At 42.8% G+C, this 22,307-nt stretch overlaps 1 protein-coding gene across 1 annotated transcript in view; it reads right to left on the reverse strand.

Annotated features, from left to right (window-relative positions):
- The window catches only part of LOC122542978 (dickkopf-related protein 4-like), a 21,625-nt gene extending 8,072 nt beyond the window's left edge, over positions 1 to 13,553 (reverse strand). Inside the window, exons 1-2 of the mRNA XM_043681122.1 lie at positions 13,437 to 13,553; positions 6,491 to 6,641 (exon numbers count right to left, since the gene is read on the reverse strand). Of these exons, the coding sequence (XP_043537057.1) occupies positions 6,491 to 6,641; positions 13,437 to 13,553 (268 nt within the window). The remainder of the gene's footprint in view (positions 1 to 6,490; positions 6,642 to 13,436) is intronic.
- Between the last annotated feature and the right edge of the window lie 8,754 nt (positions 13,554 to 22,307).

Raw genomic sequence — 22,307 nt, forward strand, 5'->3', positions numbered from 1 at the left:
CTTAGGTCTCTTTTATATCTTTCCCCTCTCAACCTAAACCTATGCCCTCTCGTTCTGGACTCCCCGATCCCAGGGAAAAAACTTTGTCTATTTATCCTATCCATGCCCCTCATAATTTTGTAAACCTCTATAAGGTCACCCCTCAGCCTCCGACACTCCAGGGAAAACAGCCTCTCCCTATAGCTCAAATCCTTCAACCCTGGGAACACCCTTGTAAATCTTTTCTGAACCCGAAACTTCGATTTTCCTGCTCCTCGGATGCTGCCTGACTTGCTGTGCTTTTCCAGCAGCACTCAAATCTAGACTCTGGTTTATGGTATCTGCAATCCTTGTTTTTACATAGTTTAAAGTGTACCTGATCCCCAGTCACAGGTGGAAATGAATACATTCTTTATTTGAGATTGGGACAGAATATACGATGGATTGCATCTGGTGAATGGATCGCTCAGACAACATGCAGAGCCAAACAATGTTCTGTGGTACCTAACCTCACTCAGACTTTCCAGAGGTGGTCTGCATTGGGAAAGAAGTGTAAACACAATGTGAAAAATTTGCATAAAGGTTAGGGTGAACCCAAGACTTTATAACATAGGTGATGTCAGATATATGATTTTTAAGTATCTTGGGCAGAATTTTAGCAGCGTCTGAGCATTGTGAGTGAGATTTGTCTCAGAATCAGATGAGAGATATCTCAAGGGCTAGATCAATGTCGGGAGCTTCATCTTTTATGATTTTTGAAGCAGTGTGGTGACTTCCTCACTGGGCAGTGGTGAGTTGCCAATTAAGGAGGATTTTAGCCTGTTAAATGCCTTAGTAATGGTCCAAATCACACCATTAATATTCAGCTTCCTATCTTAGCAAATGTACCAAATAACCTAGACAGAGAGATGTCACACCTCATCAAATCTTCAGCTCGCTGTTTGCTCCAAAGGACTGCCACATAAGATGCCATGCATGCTCCTTGGGCTTTAGCCCACATACTCCATTTCTACAGACATTGGCATCCAACATGTGCTGGCTTCTAAGAGCTCTCATGACACATCTGTGATCCACTTATAGGATGCCTCTACATTTCAGTACTGCACCTCGGGCTGCAACAGCAGCTATCACCGTAAACATTTCTGCAAAGATGCTTTGTGCTTCAGGACATGAAGCCAGTTCATGGACTGCACCAGGCTGCATCTCTGGGCTCTCCATTTGTTGTCACAGCAGTCAATTACTGAACCTACCTAGATGCTCACAGCATCCTGCCTTGCATTGCTTTTCCTTGCTTTTATGCACTTTGGACCCTCAGTCAAAGGTATCAGGCTCTTATAACTTCTGTCTTGCTTTGCTGTTTAGTGCAGACATGAAGCGAGGAAGCTCCTGGTGGTTGTCAGCAGATCTCTTTCAATTTGAGGGATAACATTTGCTCAGATGTTCCCAGCAAAGTAAGTCAAGATCAGACTCTGCTATCCGTAAAAGGGAATTGATAACTGCCAGATACTTGAGACAGTCAGAATCAGAATGCTGTCCACATGTGGACAATGAGCAATGTCAGACAACCCACTACCGTTCATGACCATTCTTTTGCCTCACTGGGGACATTTTTCCACCTGGAGTGAGGGAGAGACAGGTATTAAAGGAGATGATAATGGGCAGCATAACCGTTACGTCTGGTGCAGATGTGGTGATATCCCAAGTGCGTGAGTAGCCAGCACAGAGGGTGTGTACCATTGGTGATTCAGGTTGGGGTGGGGGACAGCAAGTGAGGGAAGATGTTTCAGTCAGTCATGGGAGTGGTAGGGCTTGAACCTTGGCAGGAAGTGGACACAGAAGCAGAAATAGAGTGAGTGAAAGGCTTCAGAAAGATGATGGTGGCACTTATGCTGGCAGAATGGAGAAGAGCATTGACCCTCTTTCTGCAGTGCGGAGCATTCCTCGATATGGCTGAGGCTGCACTGATCCAGGTGGCAACCTTTGACCAGACTGACATGGTCTGGGGTTGTGGCCTCAGCTGCTGGTGTTGGGGGAGGAGGAACTCCAGTGTCTGCACCATTCACTGGGTCCCTTCTGCAAAACAAGGTGTCAGTTTTCTCCTGGCCGCCATGTCCGGGGCAAACATCGGGAATCGTGCAGGGTAGCTCTGTATGATTATGCTTGTCCAGGGACACAACATGTTTTCGATGATGGTGAGGGTGCAAGGTCTGCCTGCTGATCTTTTTAGTGAATAACCAACAAATGGCAAGTTGTTCAGAGAATAGAGTGTGGTTCAATTGGATGAGAGGCATCCCATACTATGTTAATGAGGCACATTTGGTAAGATATGGTGGGACATCCTGCTGCGCCCTCATAGTGAGAATCCCTCCATAAAATTTTATTCAACTCGCCCTAGCCAAAAAAAAATAAAATTCAGCCCCTTGTATCATTCTCATTCCTCAGTTTGCTCAGAGATTTCAAAATTTTACACAATCAATACATTGCATGATATATTTGCAAAACCTAACTTTGTCTACCATGGTTGAAGCATCCAGAGTTTCACTTTTCAGTTATATCTAGTGCTTCAAGCTATAGCCATCTTTCAGTTCTGTTTTCTGGAAGAATATAGGTATCATGGTCACAAAATATGTCCTTACAAGTGATTGTTCCTATGAGTGGGATCGTGTAAGAAGACAGTCGTCTGAGTTTAGCAAGCTAAGACACACATGTTTTAAAAGACAAATTAGCTCCTTGCTCTCTATTGGTATTTGACATTTTTAAATTATTATAGTCTGCGTCACTCCCTATGGCAGTCCCTACAGATGTAGATGCTACCATCCAACAGGTTTTAGTAACATACCTAATTAACTTTCTCCCTACTGAAAGCTTTCACTCCTTGGAGACACAGTACAATAAGGGACAGGCTTTGTTCAAGTACTTTGTTCAAATGTCACAGGGCTGATTGCTCCATTCCCTTGTTTGAAGAACTAGAGTCAGTGGTAGCATTTTCATTACACCCTGGCTGAGATGAACTAGTTCATTAGGGATCAAAGCTGGCACTTTCCCAGAATGTATATTAATCTCTGGTTGCATGACTGCTGGAATGTTCATTCTTGCCAGCACCCTATTGAAAAAGGATTCTTTGCTGTGCACTGAACATTAGACATTTTTATTTTTAATCTCCCCTTAGGTTTTGTCAAGCTGAAAGCCTATCTCTGACCTGTCAGCACTCACTCTCACTCACTCAGTATTTAGAACAACATCTCTATTCCTTCATTATTGTTTATTCAAAAGTCTGGAACTCACTTCCCAACAGCATTGTGAGTGTAGCCACACTACACAGACCACATTGGTTCAAGAAGATGGCTCCATCACCACCTGCTCATAAGCAATTTAGAACAAGGAATAAATTTTGGACTTTGCCATGAGCGATTCTTTTTAAGAAACTAAACAAGGGAGAGCAGCCAGTGAAATTTTTAAGGGTGGGAGCTGAATTTGTAAATTGCTTTTTTTTAAAACAAGGAAGCTGGGAAATAAATCCCAAAACTATTAAATGACAGTACGTACCCATTCATTTTCCCCTTTACTGAGCCAGTGTAACTCCTGCATCCTTAGAGGGACAGTGCTGAGTGCCAGTAGGCTCCTTCACAATGAGAAAGGCCGTACTAAGGCAGGACAATACTACTGCAGGTGGGGATAGTATTGAGTATCAGCTCAGCAATACAAAGAGAACTGTGCAATGTCAGGGGGCAATACTGAGAGAATACTGCAATGTTGGAAAGCTATTACTCATTGAGTAAGCTTGAGATACTTATTGGACTGTACAGGACATACTGTATATGGCATTGGTGATTGACCTAACTGCACACAAAGATTGACTTTGAATTCAACTTCCATCTCTTTTCTTTGAGCCCTTTGAAGAACTCATTAAAATCATTCTTCGCTTGCCTACTTCAAAGGTACACATCACAGCTAAGACCTCATGAAGTATCAATTCTTGAGTCCTTTGAAAACAGTCCATTCACATAAACAACTACTTACTTCAAAGACGTTTCTCTCAACCAAGACTTCCTTATTTGACTCTTCTTGAATCTTTTGAGATGTAGGTTTGTTAACCATTTATCTATCTATCTATCTCATAATTAATAGCTCCCCTCTGCCTCTGTACTGAAGATGTACTTCAACCAGTCATGGCCAACATTGTCACAGTCACTTATTTTCTTGCACGAGTTTCTTGTTGATAACTAAGATTTGAAGCAGAACATAAGGCAAGCTTCCTTCTTTGCATTTCATTGTTGACATTGAATAGCCATTGCTTAAAGGCTCAAAGAAATTCAGTTATTAATCCTTAATTTAGCAAGATGCTTAATATTGGCCACTTGGATCTTCGCAGCCTGAAAAGCAGATTTTCTTGAGGGTGTGCTTCAGTGTCAAGGAGAATTACATGTAGCAGTCCATGCAACAGTAGGTTAAATGGGTTCACATTTACGTTGAATGTTTACATTTGCAGTCCTTCCTTAGTTTTTTGGAGGAGCTGCTCTTTAATTTTTGGTTGCACTTCAGCCTCATGTTCCAGGTCTGTGAGCACCATGTGTGGGATGGGCAGGTCAGAGGGTGCCCTGTGGGCCTGTTTCTGGGCTTGACCAAAATGGCCGTGAACAGGATCAGTCAGCGGGCCGTGGAGAAGTTATTGTAACTAACTGCCTGCCCATCTTTCACAGTTATGTCCACGCTTGGGTCCATTTAGAACATGTGGTGTCCATCAGCATGGTTGGAGTGCAACATCACCTCAAACAATGTTATTTTAATTTAGTAAGTTTCTGTTAACTGCTAGTTTGTAGTTCTCTTACAGCGCCCCACCAGGGCTGTTTAATCTCGTTTTAAGTTTGATTTAAAAGTGTTGGAGGCAATGCTGAGGAAATGTTAAAGCAAAGAGCTTCATTTATTGTCATGATATCATGCTACAAATTTTCAGGGACATTTCTGGTCTATCTCCCTTTCACCTTTGCAAGGAGCACATTTGCTTCTCTATATACCTTTAATTTCCATGCTCCTTTTGCATGTTACCTATTGTTGTCTGAGTCACCATGTTTTACTTGCCCATGAAGAATTCTGTTAAAAGGCAAGGTTATTCCATTGTCCATAGAGCAAGGGAAAGGTGAAAATAGATGTGTCATATATCAGTCCTATGCTCAGCAGGAATTGGAGTAGACTCATAGGTGTTTGCAGCACAGGAGGAGGCCATTTGGTCCATCGTCTGCATTAACAACAATTTCATTTTCCAGCAGTTGGAGATGATGGGAATTCAAATGAATATCTAAATATGGATTAAATCTTTGGTGAGTTTCTGTCTCAATCACCATTTCAGATAGTGAGTTCCAGATTCTCACCACCCTTTGAGTGACAAAATTCTCTTAATTTTCCATTTAGCCTTTTACCTCTTAGCTAAATCTGTACCCTTGGTTATTAATACTTCTACGAGAGGTAAAGAAAAATGTGTTCTGTTTATGCCCTTCTTATCCTGTACCTTCTTATTTTATAAAGGTCACCGTCTCAACCTTCATTGCTACAAGGAAAACAACTGCAGTCTCTCCAGTCTTTCTTCATAGTCCGCACTGCAGCCCACACAGCATCCTAGTAAATCTCATTTGTACCCTTTCTAGTGTAATCATCTGCTTCCTATAATGTGGTGACCAGAATCACATGCAGTATTACAGTTGTTTGCATAATCAGCATTTTATATAGTCTTAAGCATAACCTCCTTGATTTCGTATTCTATGCCTCAGCTAATGAATCTCATATACCTTTTTAACCAACTTACACTGTTGCCTTCAGGGAGCTGTGGATATGCACACAGAGGTCCTCTTGATCTTCCATACTTCCCAGGGTCCTACCATTTATTATTTTTCATTTGCCTGTTAGTCTTCCCCAAGTGTATTTCCTGACACCATTTCTGGGTTGAATCACGTTTGCCATTGATTTTCTCACCTGACCAGTCCATCCGAGCACAGTTTGCAGCTATCCTTCTCAGTATTCACCAGCCTACCAATGTTTGTGTCATTAATGTGGGATTTGTCCTAACCATTTCATTGACTGTTGGTGAATTTACCAGTCATCAGTTTGCTGGAATGACACTGATTCCTTCTCCTCAGTCTGTGCTGCATCATTTCAAAAGAAGATCTTGAACACAACATTGCTTAAGGCCATAAATGCATACAATGAGAAGGTGACACCAGATAAAATTTGGGATGCATTAATGCTAATGTGCAGATGCTAAATGACAATGGATTCCTCTAGCATCAAAATAATATCTCTCAGAAACTAGCTATTCAGTTATGCTGTGGGATCTGAAGAGTAAGGTTTGTGTTTTGCATTAACGTCATTTGGAATAACCCAGCTTCACCACGGACTGACGACCCAGGAACATGTGCAGCCAGTTTGATTTGGAGTGAGCTTACATGAAGTGAGCTTGCATCAACAATTTGTGAAAGCTGTTTGGTGGAATATCATGCTGCTACTGTTTGATCCTTACCATTTAAACAGTGGCTCCCTGAGCAGCACATTTCATCACGTTGGCAGCGTCTCCTCAGCCCCCTGCAAGCAGTGCAGATGGGTTGGTCATGGCGGGAAGTGAGGCAGAAACTCCCAGGGCCACAATCAGGATCTGCCAAACACTGAGACACCTGGGGAATCGATGAAAAATATCATTTTAGTGAAAAGTTAGACTAGATCAGAGATTAATGCTTGTGAGACATTAACAGTACAAGAAAGGGAGTTGGGGAGCCAGCAGTCTAATGTTACAAGAGAGTTATCATCCATACATTTCCATACACTTAAATACACCCAATACAGTCATACAGCACAGAAACAGACCCTTCAGTCCAACTTGTCCATGCTAACCAAGTTTCCCAAACTAAGTTAGTCCCCTATTTTTGTCAACCTTTCCTAAACATGTGTTTGTCCAAATTTTTTTAATGTTGTAACTGTATTAATTTAGTGTATAAGTCCAGTGCAACGATGATATCAATCATTTTTGTCATTAAGTGAACAATAGAATGCATTGAAAAGGTTTCTTTAAATTATAATATGAATGGATATTGAGAAATATTAACAATTGTTAAATCATTAATCAATTTTAAAAATAATTTGACATAGAGCAGCATCCTTGAATGGAACCACATCGAACAGCTTCAATATTCAGTGCGTTCACCACCCTATCAACGCGTTAAGATGAAGAGCCAAGGTTTATTTCCCAAGGGCAGGGTGTGCAAAACTAGAGGGCATAGTTTGTTATGACACGGCGGTGAATCCTCCTGTTAAACCAGACACCCAGAAACGCTCACCTTACCTCGTAATCTGTTAAAATATGAGTGACAGAGAACTCCCAAATTCCACTATTTAAAGAAAATAGTAACAATTTATTCCTTAACTCTAAACGTGAACAATAAACAACAACTCTTCACAACTATAAGCCCCCCTTTCCTTAAATGCTTATTGTCTGCATCCAACTGTATGACAATATGCTATTCCAATTAGACACTTATTAAAATTACATCAACTTTATTTCAAAACCACACAGCCGCTGTTGCCTTCTTGACTTCACTTTTCCAGCTGCTGAATTCCCTGGGTCATCTTTTTTTCTTTTTACTGCAAATGTTTCAAATGAAAAGATATCTTTGATATAGAGCATCTACTAATTTCTTGGGTCTCCCTCAATGGCAGTGGCTTTGTCTCTGCAATCTTCAAAATATCCACATTGTTATATCCCCAACATTGGATCGTCTCATTGGTTTGATGTTGGTAAACCCAGAAATTCCAAGTCAGTTGGGTTTAGTATCCTGGGACATAAATAAAACTGGTGAAATTTGAATTGTTGTCAAACAGCAACCAACTCAGGTATCCATTTCATAGCCAAATGTTACATATTTTCAATTTTCCAGTTCACTCTGGGACTGCCATCTCGTCATATCACATCGGTGCTTGTCAGCTGTCAGGTCAGAACAGCACTCACTCTCTCTTAAAGGTACAGTACACACTTTCAAATTCATAACAGGTAGATGGGAGAGGAAAGATTTGAAAGGGATTTACAGGGCAACGTTTTCAAGGAGAAGGTGGTGAGTGTATGGAATGAGCTGCACAGTGGAAACAATTTGGATCATCTAAAAGATGCAGTAACTCAAAAGCTCCTCCAGCAGCACCTTCTGAACCTGCTACTTCCATCACCTAGAAGCAAAAGGGCAGCAGATACATGGGAACACCATCCCGAGAAGTATCCTCTCCTTGTCACTCATCGTCCTGACTTGAAATGATATTGCTATCCCTGCATTTAACACCCACATTCCAAGAACAAGAAGAAACAAAAACAGATTCCACTACATAATTTGTAATTATCTGTACTGGCTCCTTATTGCCTATTGTTGCAATCCAAATTGATCTGCTTGATAACATCTCTCTTTGCACTTGTCATTGACTTTAAGCCAAATGAATTAGCATCCCTTACTCTATCAGGGTGTTCCAGTACTAGGATATTGATGAGGACAAAGGAAGCTTTACTCTGTTTCTAAGCCTGTACTGGAGTGCTTGATGGGGACAATGCAGAGGAAGTTTTCTGTCACTTTAAAAGTGTGAAACTTTTAGTTTAAAAGAGTAGAGGGAGCTTAACTGTATCTAATCATGTGGTCTCCCTGTCCTGAGAACGTTTGATGGGGACAGTGTGCAGAGTGCTTTGTTGCTAACCCATGCTTTGCCATTTCTGGCCCGGAGGAGGATGAAGTCACTAGACTGAAAGAAAATTAGCGAGCAGTCAAGATGTGCTTCAAGAATTGATGGTCTGGCAAATAAGCCAAGTTAAGGAATGGGCAGGGGATAGTACTGGGTTCATTACACTTGCTGTTCAAGTGGGGAAAACAAATGTGAATTTCATGCTTGGTGCTAGCAAAGCTAAAATAGATACTTGAGGACAGGAAAACATGAGAATTGCAAAGGACGTCATAACAGTTTCAAAGGGAAAGTACCAGACACTAAGTAATCACCCCAAAGTTTCTGTTGAGGTACCAGCTTTTCATCATTTATATAAATGATTTGGATGTGAGTATGGGAGATATCGTTAGTACATTTGCAGATGTCACCAGAATGGTAGTGTAGTGGACAGTGAAGAAGGTTATCTCAGAGCACAATGGGACCTCGATCAGATGGGCCAGGATGTGGCAGATGGTGTTTAATGTAAATAAATGTGAGGTGTTGCATTTGGTGGGCCAAGTCAGGGCAGGACTTCTATTTAAAGGTAGGGCCTTACAGAGTGCACTGAACCAAGAGACCGAGGGGTGCAGGTACATAGTTCCTTGGAGATGGAGTCGCAGGTAGACAAAGTGGCAAAGAATGCATGTGGCACACTTGTCTTCATTGTTCAGTGCATTGAGTATATGAGTTGAGATGTCATTTGCAGGTCTTCAGGCCATTGGTGAGGCCTTTAGAATACTGCATTTGGTTCAGGTCTCCTTGCTATGGGAAAGATTTTGTTAAGACTTGAAAGAGTTCAGAAAAGATTTACAGGAATGTTAGCATGATTGGAGGGTTTGAGCTGTAGCAAGAGGCTGAATAATCTAGAGCTGAGGGGTGACCTTACAGAGGTTTATGAAATCATGAGCAGCTGATAGGGTGAATAGCCAAAGTCTTTTTTCCAGGGGAGGAGACTCCAAAACTAGAGGGCATAGGTTTTAGGTGGGAGAGGAAAGATTTAAAAGGGACTTGCAAGGCAACCTTTTCACTAGCGTGGTGCGTGTATGGAATGAGTTGCCAGAACGGGTACAGTTACAACATTTAAAAGGCATTTGGATGGATATGTCAATAGGAGGGGTTGAGAGGGATTTGGGCCAAATGCTGTCAAATGCAACTAGATCAGTTCAGGATACCTGTTCGGCATGGACGTGTTGAACCGACGGGTCTGTTTCCGTATTCTGTCAGCCTATGACTCCACAACTTGGGAAACTGACATTTTCTCATGTGACCTATAATGTATCCAGGTTATTACTTGTTGTACTATCAGGCACTGTACCCATTAAAATAATAGTTCACCCCGGGAATCCCGACTTCGTAAGTAACATTCAACTCAGGACGTGTCAGCCCCCTCAGCTGCTGGTAAAGATCCCAAAACAAATCTCTATGACTCTATCAACATTTAAACGGAATTTGGATGGGTATATCTGAATAGAAGGGTTTGGAGAGATATGGGCCGGGTACTGGCAGGTGGGACTAGATTAGGTTGGGATATCTGGTCGGCATGGACAGCTTGGACCGAAGGGTCTGTTTCCATGCTGTACATCTCTATGAGTCTAATACGTTGCAAATTGTGTGGTAGCGTTTTTGTTGAGTGTTTAACAGTGTAGCCATTAGCTGGTGCTATTTCCGCTTGTGCAACTTCGCCAATTGGCTCCAGTGCAAAGTTGTAACCGCAACAATCAAATTCATTCACCTGCTTAACTCTGTTCAGCGAAAGTTCCTGGTATTACAAGGACTTGTCAACTGTTACACCGATTGTGCTCCTAGGAATTGAACTACAGTGTGCATGAAAGAAAGTGACAACAAATGGTACGTTTTGTTAATAGTACATTTGAGATGCAGAATCTCATGTTGGGAAGATCAGTTCCACGTAAGTGTGGCCTGCATTGACACCAAAGAGTATCTTTTACTTCTCGGTGCTCGGATCCCCCTCATCACAAGAGATTGGATTGGACTGGCAGTGCATATTATTCTTGAAACCCAGTAAGCCTGTTTTTCTTTACCCCAGCTACGTGCAATACCAGTTGATCCCCGACTCAAGTTAACTTGACACAATTTCGCAGAGGTATGCTCCATGCGGTAATGATGTACTCTGACGATGGGGTGAAGTGAAGAAAGTAGAGAACAAATACCAGCATGGACCTGCAGGGCCAAATGGTTTTTGTGAACGATGCCCGGCGCAGCAGCAAACCGGAAAAGAAATCCGGGTAAACCTGGAGTGAATCTGGGTTGGCCGCAGGAGGGTGGTCAATTTGAGGAGAAGGTTGAGGAGATGGGCTGACTGTTCTTCATTTTTAGTGACCAGTTCAACTTGTCGACATGGAAAGGACTCAGGGGAGAGAATGGCTTGCTGCTCACTTATAAGACTTTCTGAAGAAGATGTTTCTTGGCATTCCCCGAGAAGGAAGGATCGGGGGGGGGGGAGGGGGGGGGAGGGGAGGGAATCTTGTAGTGAGATTCATGTTGTGCTACTATGAATCTCCACGCCACGTTTATGGAGAGAAACAGAATTGATGAAGGAAGGGATGAGCTGGTGGCATTTCCGTACCTGTGTTTCTGTATTTTATGTTTTCAAGGTAAAGTGGATGTGAACTAATCTAGCCAAACTGCTTGGATGTTATCAAACGTGAAAAAGGAAATCAGCTGTCCAGCATCTGTCCAAATTGTATTATCCTTTCTACATGTCTCTTTCCAGATGATGGATTTGTCTCTTGTGGTTTGTTATTTATTTTGCTTCTTTCTTGATCCCCCTGTTTCTTGTTTCTGCTCTCTCTCTGTCTCTCTCACCCACATGCACACTGCTCCCTTGTGTTTGGAACACCTTGCCTCCTGCTGATGTTGTTCTTCGCCTCTGTGTGTCTGCCTTTAGTTCGGGCTCAAATGCAGAGGAAGTTCACGAAGATGTTCCCACGGATGAGGGGCTTCACCTGAGGAGGGGCTGAACAAGTTTTGACTGTTCCCCTTGGAAGAAGAAAAGGCTTCGAGGAGACTGAATAACGATTTTTCAAAATTATGTGAGGCTTCGATTGAAAAGATAGAGAAAACTGATTCTCTCTAACAAGTAGGTCTACAACAAAAGGTCAAAGATTTTAAAATTATTGACAAAGGATCGAGAGGGGAGATTAGAGATGTTTTCAGTCAGCTGTCAGGATCTGGAATATTTTGTCTGAGAAGTTGGTGGTAGATTGAATAAATAATGTTGTGATGTTGAAGGTACTTGAGGATGAGCAAATACAGATTGACGGACAAGAAACAAAATCAGGGATTTGAGACTAACCGTGACATTTTGTTTTGAAAAGTCAGCACAGCCACTATAGGCTGTCTGGTTTGCTGTGGTGCTCGAGTTACAATTGTTCGAGCCAATGTGCTGCATCGCATCAATGATCAGAATGACTTGGGAGTGACAGGAGATTGCGAACTTGGGAGAGAGCTGAGCCGCTCACACGGCATCGATCTGCTTTACTTAATTTTCTGCACTGGAATTTGGGGCTGGTTGCATCCGTCGTTTTAGTAGGAATTTTATCACTTGGGCAGTATTCCCATCTACTTTCTTGATGGGTTGTGTCAATCTCCCTCCCAGTGTACTTCACTGCCAAGAAGCAGGGCTGGGTGACCAAGAATGGGAATGGAGTACTCCGATTTCAAAGTCAACGCTGACTTGTCCAATTCCAACCATATCTAGTTGGCACCAATACAATTCTGCCATTTCCTCAATTGTACTGTGTCTTAGCTCCAACAGGGGTTGGACTCAATTCTTTGTGAACAAGCATTTCCTTGACCATAGAGCAGCGTTTGTTGCACAGATAGGAGCGAACTGAAGAGAGACCTCGCGTAAGCTTCTCATTATTTCCCTGTACCTGTTCCATTTCCACTTGACTCAAATCTTTACCACCATCTTCAGGCCGAAATGTAGATGAATGCTTCTTTCCTTAGTCCTCCCCCACCCCCAATCCATCCAGCCCCTCTCCTTCCCATGCCGCGGTTTTCCAAATTGACATGGAGATCTTCCCAGAGCATCTCAACCACGTAGTTGAATGGAACACCTTATGATTAGCAAGCAGTGTATATTTTGACAGCTAATCCCAATTCTCTTTTCATTTTCTTTCCCATTCTCATCTGTCGTTAGTATTAACACCAGAGAGTCAATATCTCACTGAGGCTTCCAGTTCACTGACAGGACAATTAACACGGAGGCTAAAATTATGAGTAGTATAAATAATGCAGTTCCAAACAGCATCTTTCACGCCTGACACCACCTCGGAATCCAATCAAAACCTTATGCCCATTTCTCATTTCCTGCTACATCAAAACTCTATATTCAACGACACCAATTTGAAACCTCTGCATAGTCAATGTCCTGATACTGATGTCCTGTCCACCATGACAGTGGAGGCGGGAAAGTTCGTCTTGCTGAACTTTAATTGGAATTAACCTAAATATCCTTCGAAAGGTTGCTTCAGATCGGAGGGCTCAGTCTTTGTCATTGCCAGATGGAGAATTGGTAGGGGTATGATGTTTTGCCGGCTGGGAGTTGAACCATCGCAGAACTGGTCAACTTTGAACCAACGCGAGATCATTTTTTTAAAAAATCTCTCTTTTGGCGCAACGATTAGCTGATTTTCCCACCCGTCCGCCCCGTTTCCCCCTGCACTTGCCCAAGACAACCTGCTGTGTTCCCTCCGGACCCCTGAGAAACTCACCTGTTTTGTCGGATCCTGACCAACCTCGGTGGAGCTCCTGATGTTATTTGAGTCCAGCACCAATGCACTGAGGGGACAGAAGAGGCAGGACAGGAGCAGGACCACTGCACAGCCCATGGTGTCCAAAGCGGTTGCAGAGAAACCAGCGACAATTATAGCAGGTCGCAAGGAGGCACTTGGAGATCAGACTCTCTCGAAGTACCTGTCTCTTTTGCTCTGTCTCTCGGGGAGATAACCGTTTCTTATAACCCTGCAGCCCACTCCCTCTCTGACGTGTGGAGGTGCTTCTTCCAGTCCCCGGACGCGAGGAGGGACAAGAAACTTAATTTCTCCTTGAAACAAAGCGTTTCCGAACAGAGGACGCTCCAGGCACTTTTCACCCACAGGCACATCGCATCAGGAGAATTGTTGGAAATCCACCCACCCCCTCTGCTCATTTCCCCTTGTTACTGTCTGAGTCAACATTTGGCTTGGCGCAAGTCAAAACTCAACTTGAAACACTGGTGCAACAGTCACAACACCCTGTAATTAATTAGCGGGAAGGTGAGGGATATCCTTCCAAAAAAACACTGATGCGCAGCGGTGTTAAGAAGGAAGAATTGTGTGTGCGCCGAGGTGATTAAAGACAGTGCAGGGGAAAAGCTTAAAGAACAAGACACGTTTCATTGACTCGTTTCCTGCCCTCAAGACACCTCAAAGCGCTTTGTAGCCGATGATGTGTTTTTTTCTGGAAGTTACTAGTTGTCATTGTCGGAAAGGCAGCAGCAAATTTGCGCGCAGCAAGCTCCCACAAATATGATAAGGGCATCTTTGCGATGGGGTTGAGGGTTTGCGTCTTGGCCGGATCACTAATTTTCTCTGCTCTTAAAATATCAGCTTCATGTTCATCCCATTAACAGCCTCCAAAAAAAGGTACCCGTTTGTTTTCAACGCAAAATGTTTTCCACACATCGGCACCCTTGGCAAGGTATTGCTCACCCCAAATTTCACTCTGGAAAGTGCCCTAAAGTGCTTCAGAACCAACTGCAGTCATGTGGTTGACAGGACTGAGTGGCTTCTCAGGCCATTTCAGAGCGCAATTTAAGAATCAACAATGTTGCTTTAGGTCTGGAGTCATATGTAGGCCAGACCAGGTGAGGGTGGCAAATTTCCTTTCCAAATGGGCATGAGTGAACCAGATAGAATTTTAACAAAAATCGAATACTGTCAAAGTCATACAGCAATGCAAACAGACACCTCGGTCCACTAATCATGTTCCCAAAGTACACTCGTCCCACTTGCCTGCATTTGGCCTATTGCCTTCCTAGCCTTTCCTATTCATGATTTGGAGATGCCGGTGTTGGACTGGGATGTACAAAGTTAAAAATCACATAACACCAGGTTGGACCTGTTGGACCATAACCTGGTGTTGTGTGATTTTTAACTTTCCTATTCATGTACTTATCAAAATGTGTTTTAAATGTTGTAACTTTACCCGGATCCACCACTTCCTCTAGTAGTTCATTCCACATACAAACCATTCTTTGGGTGAAAAAAAGTTGTCCGCAGTGTCAAGATTAGATTAGATTAGATTAGATTACTTACAGTGTGGAAACAGACCCTTCGGCCCCGGGAATTGAACCCGGGTCTCTGGTGCTGTGAGGCAGCAGTGCTAACCACTGTGCCACCGTGCTGCCCCCCTTTTTAAAACTTTGTCCTCTCACCTTAAAAATATGCCCCCTAGTTTTAAATTCCCCTACCCTAAGGAAAAGAGCCTTGTTATTCACCTTACCTACGCCATCTTGATTTTATAAACCTCTATAAGGTCACCCCTGACCTTTCTCAGCTCCAAACTGTCCAGTCTCCTTTTATAACTCGGGCCCTCCATTCCCAGCAACATCCTGATAAATCTTTTCTGAACCCTCACCATTTTAATAATATCCTTCCTATAACAGGGCAACCAGAACTGCACGCAGAGGTGACCTCACCAATGTCCTGTCTAACCTCAACATAACATCTCGTTCCTGTACTCAAAGTTCTGAGCAGTGAAGGCAAGTGTGCCCAACACCACCTTAATTACCCTGTCTACCTGTGATGCAAATTTCAAATAATTTCATGATCATCAAAGGGACTAGGATTTTATTGCACATTTATGAATCACATTTGAGTTTCCCTGCATTGTCTTCACTGACAAAACGGAGATGTTTAGTTCACTTAGTTTGCAGACGCATTTGGTTTTCAGTCAGAAACAGTGTGTGCTGGACGTGTCCAGTACATTTGTCAGCAACTGGAGGAGGAAGAGAGGTTAAGGTTACAGTGGAGGATTTTTATCCGACTTCTACCTCAAACTGCTCATATCTCTAACCTTCCAAAGTCACATTGCTGTTATTACAGCATTTATTGTATTTATTTGAGGTCCTCAGAATTTGCTTTTTATCTCTTCTGGTCACTACAATAAATTGGAAGTTGTGACAGAATGGCGTGGATTTTAAAATCAGCATAGTCTGAGTCATTTTGGAATGAACTGTGAATTCAATCAATGTGAGCATTGTTTCATGCCACCCCACTGTGCTTCAGCCATGTCTTGTCACACACCCCTCATTTCTTGCCACCACAAATTTGTGTTTCTGACTCCATTTCAATTATGATGAAGATGGAAAAATGCATCGACTAAGCCACACACATTAGTAATTTCATGTCAGAGAGGAGAAAGCAAAACTCCACTCAGGCAGCCCTAAACATATTAATGTTTCAATATGCCACCTCCCTCTACATCCTTTTTTCAGAATCATGTCAGAATAGTTTGCAGAAGGTAGTGAAGAAGTACTGTCTTTACAATGGGAAATCCACTGAAAGAAACAAGTGAGGAATACTTGACTTTATAAATGGTGTTGGAATTCAAGACCAAGGAAGTGTTGATGAACCTTCATCGGTCATGTGTAAGACTTCAACCTTTGTGTCCAATTCTGAAGACCACATATTAAGATGGGATGTCGAGGCCTTGGTGAGAGTGGGGTTAGGTTTGGGTGTGTGATTTACTAGAATGTTATCAGAGATGAGAGATTTCAGTTATCGGAAATTGGAGAAGAGAGGGAGTAGTGTCACAATGTGGGAGGCAGATGAAATGAATCATAGAATCTGTACAATGTGGAAGCAGGTCATTTGGTCCCTCAAGTCCACACAGGTCCCACCCAGACTCTCCACCTTTTATCTTATTTGTGCATTTCCCATGGCTAATCCATCTAGCCAGGACACCATGGATGCAATTTAGCATGGCCAATCTACCTAACCTGCACATCTTCGGAATGTGGGAGGAAACCAGAGCACCTGGAGAAAACACGCAAACATGGGAAGAATGTGCAAGCTCTGCACAGTCACCCGAGGGTGGAATCGAACCTGGCTCCCTAGCACTGTGAGGCTGTAATGCTAACCATTACTGTGCTGCCCATGAAAGGAAGTGAAGCATTCAGGAGCTTAATGTCGTGTGATAGATTTTGTTATAAGCAGCAACAGACAATAATTCCTAATATCAGATTTAGGATTGTTGACTTGGCTGGTGGAGAGTTGCACTGGCAATCCAACTAGTTTGTGTGGAGCTACACATAACCCTTCAGCAGTTCCAATATACAATTGGAATGATGACCACTGTATATATCATTCCAGTGCATACCCTAAGTATGTACTTAAAGGGAAAATATGCAGAACTCTGGGGGACGAAAACAGGGGTGTGAGACTCATTGACCGGCTTTCAAGGAGCTGGCACAAGCATGTGGGTTGAATGGCCATCACCTGTGGTGTGTCATTCTCTGATTTCATTTTAGTTATCATTCCTTTTTGAAAATAACTCTCAAATTTCACCAGGAACTGAAAAAGACGGAAAGGGAAGGTTTAAACTTGATGTTGTTCGAAACCAGCCTTTGTGAGTCAATCAAGAGTAAACATGCCTGAGCAAAAAGTCCTCCAGTCACAGGTGGGAATGCACTGATTTTGGCCTTATCTGACAATGTCACATTGTTTTTGTGAGACATGAAAGTCAGGAAGCAAAGGAAAGATGCAATTAAATATTTTCATGGCATTTTCAGTGTGGGCAAAAATTTAATTAATCACCCACCAGCCAAAGGAATCAATGGAGCTTTAATCTTTGATTGATAGTGACAGTTATTTCTCGAGATGAAAGTGAAATATACGTTGAGGATGTTCTTTGTTTCTCAGATGGACTTGCCAGTTTTTTGAGTCAAATCAGCTTCTATGATAGAGATCTTCACTCTGATAATCGTTGCTTACAATCTCAGTTCAATTAATTGTTCTTTCAAGCCAGAGGATTTTTTTTTGGTTGCCAAGTTTTCTTTGGTTTCAAGCCTCTCCTCTTCATTCCACATTTTGTTTGTTTTTCATCCATCATTCCACACACTGATTAGGAGCAGTTTATTGAAAGTGCCTCTGGACTTCCTGGGAGTTACCTTGATCATAAATTGAACTGAACCCACCATTTAAATACCATGATGACATGGACAGGCCACAGGTTTGGGATTCTGCCTCGAATAACTCTCCACCTGACAATTCAAAGCCTGCCCACCTTCTGCAGGGCGCAAGTATATAGTCTACCCGAACACTCAGTACTGTATTCACCTGGATGATGGTAGCTCTAACAGCACACATTAAGCTCAACTCAATCTAACTGACTTGATCAATACACCACCCACCACCTTAAACATTCACTACCTTCACCAGTATACAATGGTAGCAATATATAAAATGCACAAGATTCAGTGCAACAACTTGCCATAGTTCTTTGATATGGCAAAATTCGTGACCTCGACTCCCAAGAAAGACAAACACAGCAGTCACTCGGGATCATCACCTCCTGCAAGTTCCCTCCATGTTCCATTTCAACTTGCAACTTGCCATACCTTCACTTCTTGCTTGGTCAAACTTCTCAAACTTTCATTGTCACAGCTCTGTGGTAGTACCTACACCAGACAGATTGCAGTGGTTCAAAAAGGCAGCTCACCACCACCACCTTGACAGCAATTGGGGATGAGCAACAAATCCCGGTGCAGCTAGAACTTATTAATTCTGGAAGGAGAAAGGAAAAGGAGAAAACAGGAAAATTTGGAAACTGAAGTCTTCTTATGCTCCAATCCAGGGACCCAGTATTTAGGGTTAAACGCAGAGTTGCCAAAAAACATCAGACAAAAACTATTGGTTTACTAATTAATGTCTGTCAGGGAATCTGCCAACCTCACTTTGTCTGGCCTACATGTTATTCCAGACTAACAGCAATGCGATTGACTCTTAACTGTCCTCTGAAGTGGCCAAGCAAGGCACTCAGTTGTATCACTTACCAAACATCTCAAGCAAGAAATGAAATTGGACAGAGCACCTGGCATCAACCTAGGCACTGGCAAAGAACAGCAGAAACAGCCCTGTTGAACCTGAAAAGTTCACCTCACTAAAATCAGAGGGCTAGTGCCAAAATTGGGAGAGCTGTCTCTGTGAAGCAACAGCCTGAACAGTGTCCTACTCACAGAACCATACCTGACAGAGAAGGTCCCAGCCACTACCATCACCATCCCTGGATACGTCCTGTCCCATCCTCAAGACAGACCCAGCTGAGGTGGCAGCACAGTCTGGAGGGAGTTGCCCTGGGAGCCCTCGACAATGACTCCGGATCCAGTGAAGTCTCGTGGCTTCAGGTTAAACATGGTCAAGGTAACCTGTGCTGATTGCCACATGGCATTCTCCCTCGGCTGATAAAGCAGTACTCCTCCATGTTGAACAACACTTGGAGAAAGAACTGAGGGTTTCAAGGGCAAGTGAACTCTGGGTGTTCACTCTGTGAAGATTACAATGTCCACCCCTAAGATTGGCTCGACAACAACACTACTGATTGATCTGGTCGGGTCCTAAAGGATATAGCTGCTTGAATGGGTCTACTGCAAGTGGTGAGGGAATCAACAAAAGGGAAAAAACATACTTGACCTCATCTTCACCAATCTGCTGTCTGTAGATGTATATGTCCATAGCAGTATTGGTAATAGTGACCACCATACAGTCCTTGTGACGACAAAGTCCTGCCTTCAAACTGAGGATACGTCCATTGTGTTGTGTGGCACAATCACCATGCTAAATCGAACAGACTTCAAATAGATCTAGCAGCTTAGGACTGAGCATCCATAAAGTAGTGTGAGGCATCAACAGCAGCAGAATGGTATTCCAACAAACTTTTCAACCTCATGGCATATTCCCCACTCAACCATTACCATCAACCAGGGGATCAACCCTGCCTCAAGGGAGATTCAATGCACCAGGCATATCTAAAAATGAGGTGTCAACCTGGTGAAGCAAACCAAACAGGACTACTCGTGTGCGAAACAGCATAAGCAGAAAGTGATAGACAGAGCTAATGGCTCCCACAATCAATAGATCAGATCTAAGATCTGCAGTTGTGAATGGCAATGGACAATTAAACAACTCACTGGAAGAGGGATAGAGAGTCCACAAATAATCCTTTCATCAATGACAGAAGAGTTGGGTTCAGTGCAAAAATAAGGCTGAAACATTCACAACAATCTTGACCTCCTCCAGTGGTCTCCAGCATCACAATTGCCAGTCTTCAACCAATTTGATTTATGTCACGTGATAAAAAAAGGTCATACGCACCGGATATTGCAAAAGCATGAGCCCTGACAATATTCTGGCAGTAGTACTGAAAACTTGTGCTCCAGATGTCGATGAGCTCTTCCAATACCTTCACAACACAAATATGTACCTGACAATGCAGGAAGTTACCTGAATATGTCCTGTACAGACAGAGTGGGACAAATCCAATGCAGCCAATTCCTGCCCCATCAGTGAAATATTGGAAGGTGTCATCAATGGTGCTTTCAAGCAGCATCTGCTCAGCAGTAATTTGCTCAGTTTGGGTTCTGCCAGGATCACTCAACTCCTGACCTCAATACAGTATTAGTTCAAGCATGGATAAAAGAGCTGAATTCCACAGATGAAGTGAAAATGACAGCCCTTGATATCAAGGCAATGTTTGACTGAGTGTGGCATCAAGGAGTCCTATAAAAACTGGAATCAATGGCTATCAGATGAAAAATTTCCAGCTGTTGGAGTCATACTTGGCACGTAGGTTCCGGTAATTGGAGATCAGTCATCTAAGCTTCAGGATGTCTCTGCAACAGTTCCTTCGGGTAGTGTCCTGGGTTCAACCATATTCAGCTGCTTCAGCAATGACCTTCCTTGCATCATAAGGTCTGAAGTGGAAATGTTGACTGATCATTTCACAATGTTCAGCACTATGCACAACTCCTCAGATACTGAAGCAGTCCATGTTCAAATGCAACAAGTTCTGGACAATATCTTGGGTTGGGCTGACAAGTGGCAAGTAATATTTGTGCCACACAAATGTAAGACAATGGCCATCTCCAATGAGTGAATCTAACTACCTCCCCTTGACATTCAATGGTGTTATCATCACTGAATCCCCCAATATCAACACCCTTGGGGTTACCATTGACCAGAAACTCAAATGGACTGACCACATTAACAAATTGCCTACAAGACCAGGTTAGATATCAGGAATACTGCAGCAAGGAACTCCTGACTCCCCAAAGCCTGTCCACATTCTGTCAGGGACAAATCAGGAGAGTGATGGAATACTCCCTATTTGCACAGATGGGTGCAACTCCAACAACACTCAAAAAGCTTGATATCATTCAGGGCAAAAGCAATTTGCTGAGTGGCACCACATCCATAAGCATCCACCATCACTGATACTCAGTAGCGATAGTGTGTGCTATCTACAAGATGCACTGCAGAAATTCACCAAAGATCCTTCGACAGCACCTTACAAATCCACTTCCCACTAAAAGGTCAAAGGCAGCAGATACATATGAACACCACCACCTGCAAATTCCCCTCCAAGCCACTCAACATCCTGACTTGGAAATATATCACTGTTCCTTCACTGTCATTGGGTTAAAATCTTGGAATTCCCTCCCTAAGAGCATTGTGGGTTAACGTATTGCACGTGGACTGCATCAGTTCAAGAAGTCAGTTCACCACCATCTTCACAAGGACAACGAGGGACTGACAATAAATTCTGGCCAGACAATGACACCATATCCCACACGTGAAAAGAAATAAAATAAAACATACAAACATGCAATAAAATCTGTAAAAGTCAGAACATTGCATTGCAATAAAAGGCCACATTCTGCGTATCCTGGGAGTCAGGAATAGAACCAGAAAATATTGGAGATGCTCAGCAAGTCTGGCAGCATTGATTGCAAAAGAAATAGAGTCATTATGTTTCAGTTTGATCACTTCTTTTAGAGCCTAAAACAATTGAAGCTTGTGAAGAGTCAGAGAAAGGGGATGAAAGAGCAAAAGGGGTAGGTCTATCAAAAGTTAGAAGGCAGGAGAAATTGAATCGCACAAGGGATGATGTTGCAAGACAACAAAGATGGTATTGGGACAAATAGAGAGACAAATGCATTTAGAAGAGGTGTCAATGGGAATACAAGAACCTTATTCAACAGCTGCTATCTAAATGGAAAATGGGAAGATCTATTTCCTGAAATTATTGGACTCCATGTTGAGCCTGGAAAGATGTAAAATGCCTGTTTGAAACATGAGGTGATGTTCCTTGCACTGAGGTTTATTGAGTTAATATAGGAGACTAAAGATGAGGAGAAATGAGGCCTGCAAGGAAGTGTTCTGTAAAGCAGTTAGTGAATCTATGTTAGGTCCCTTCAGTGTAGAAGAGATTGCATTGTGAGGAGTGACTGCAGTGTACTAAAAAGAAAGAAGTCTATGTGAACCATTGTTTCACCAGAAAGGAAGGTTTGGACAATCACCTATGATTTCTGAACTAAATACAGG

This window comes from Chiloscyllium plagiosum, chromosome 42, assembly GCF_004010195.1.
Source record: "Chiloscyllium plagiosum isolate BGI_BamShark_2017 chromosome 42, ASM401019v2, whole genome shotgun sequence".
Taxonomy (NCBI): domain Eukaryota; kingdom Metazoa; phylum Chordata; class Chondrichthyes; order Orectolobiformes; family Hemiscylliidae; genus Chiloscyllium; species Chiloscyllium plagiosum.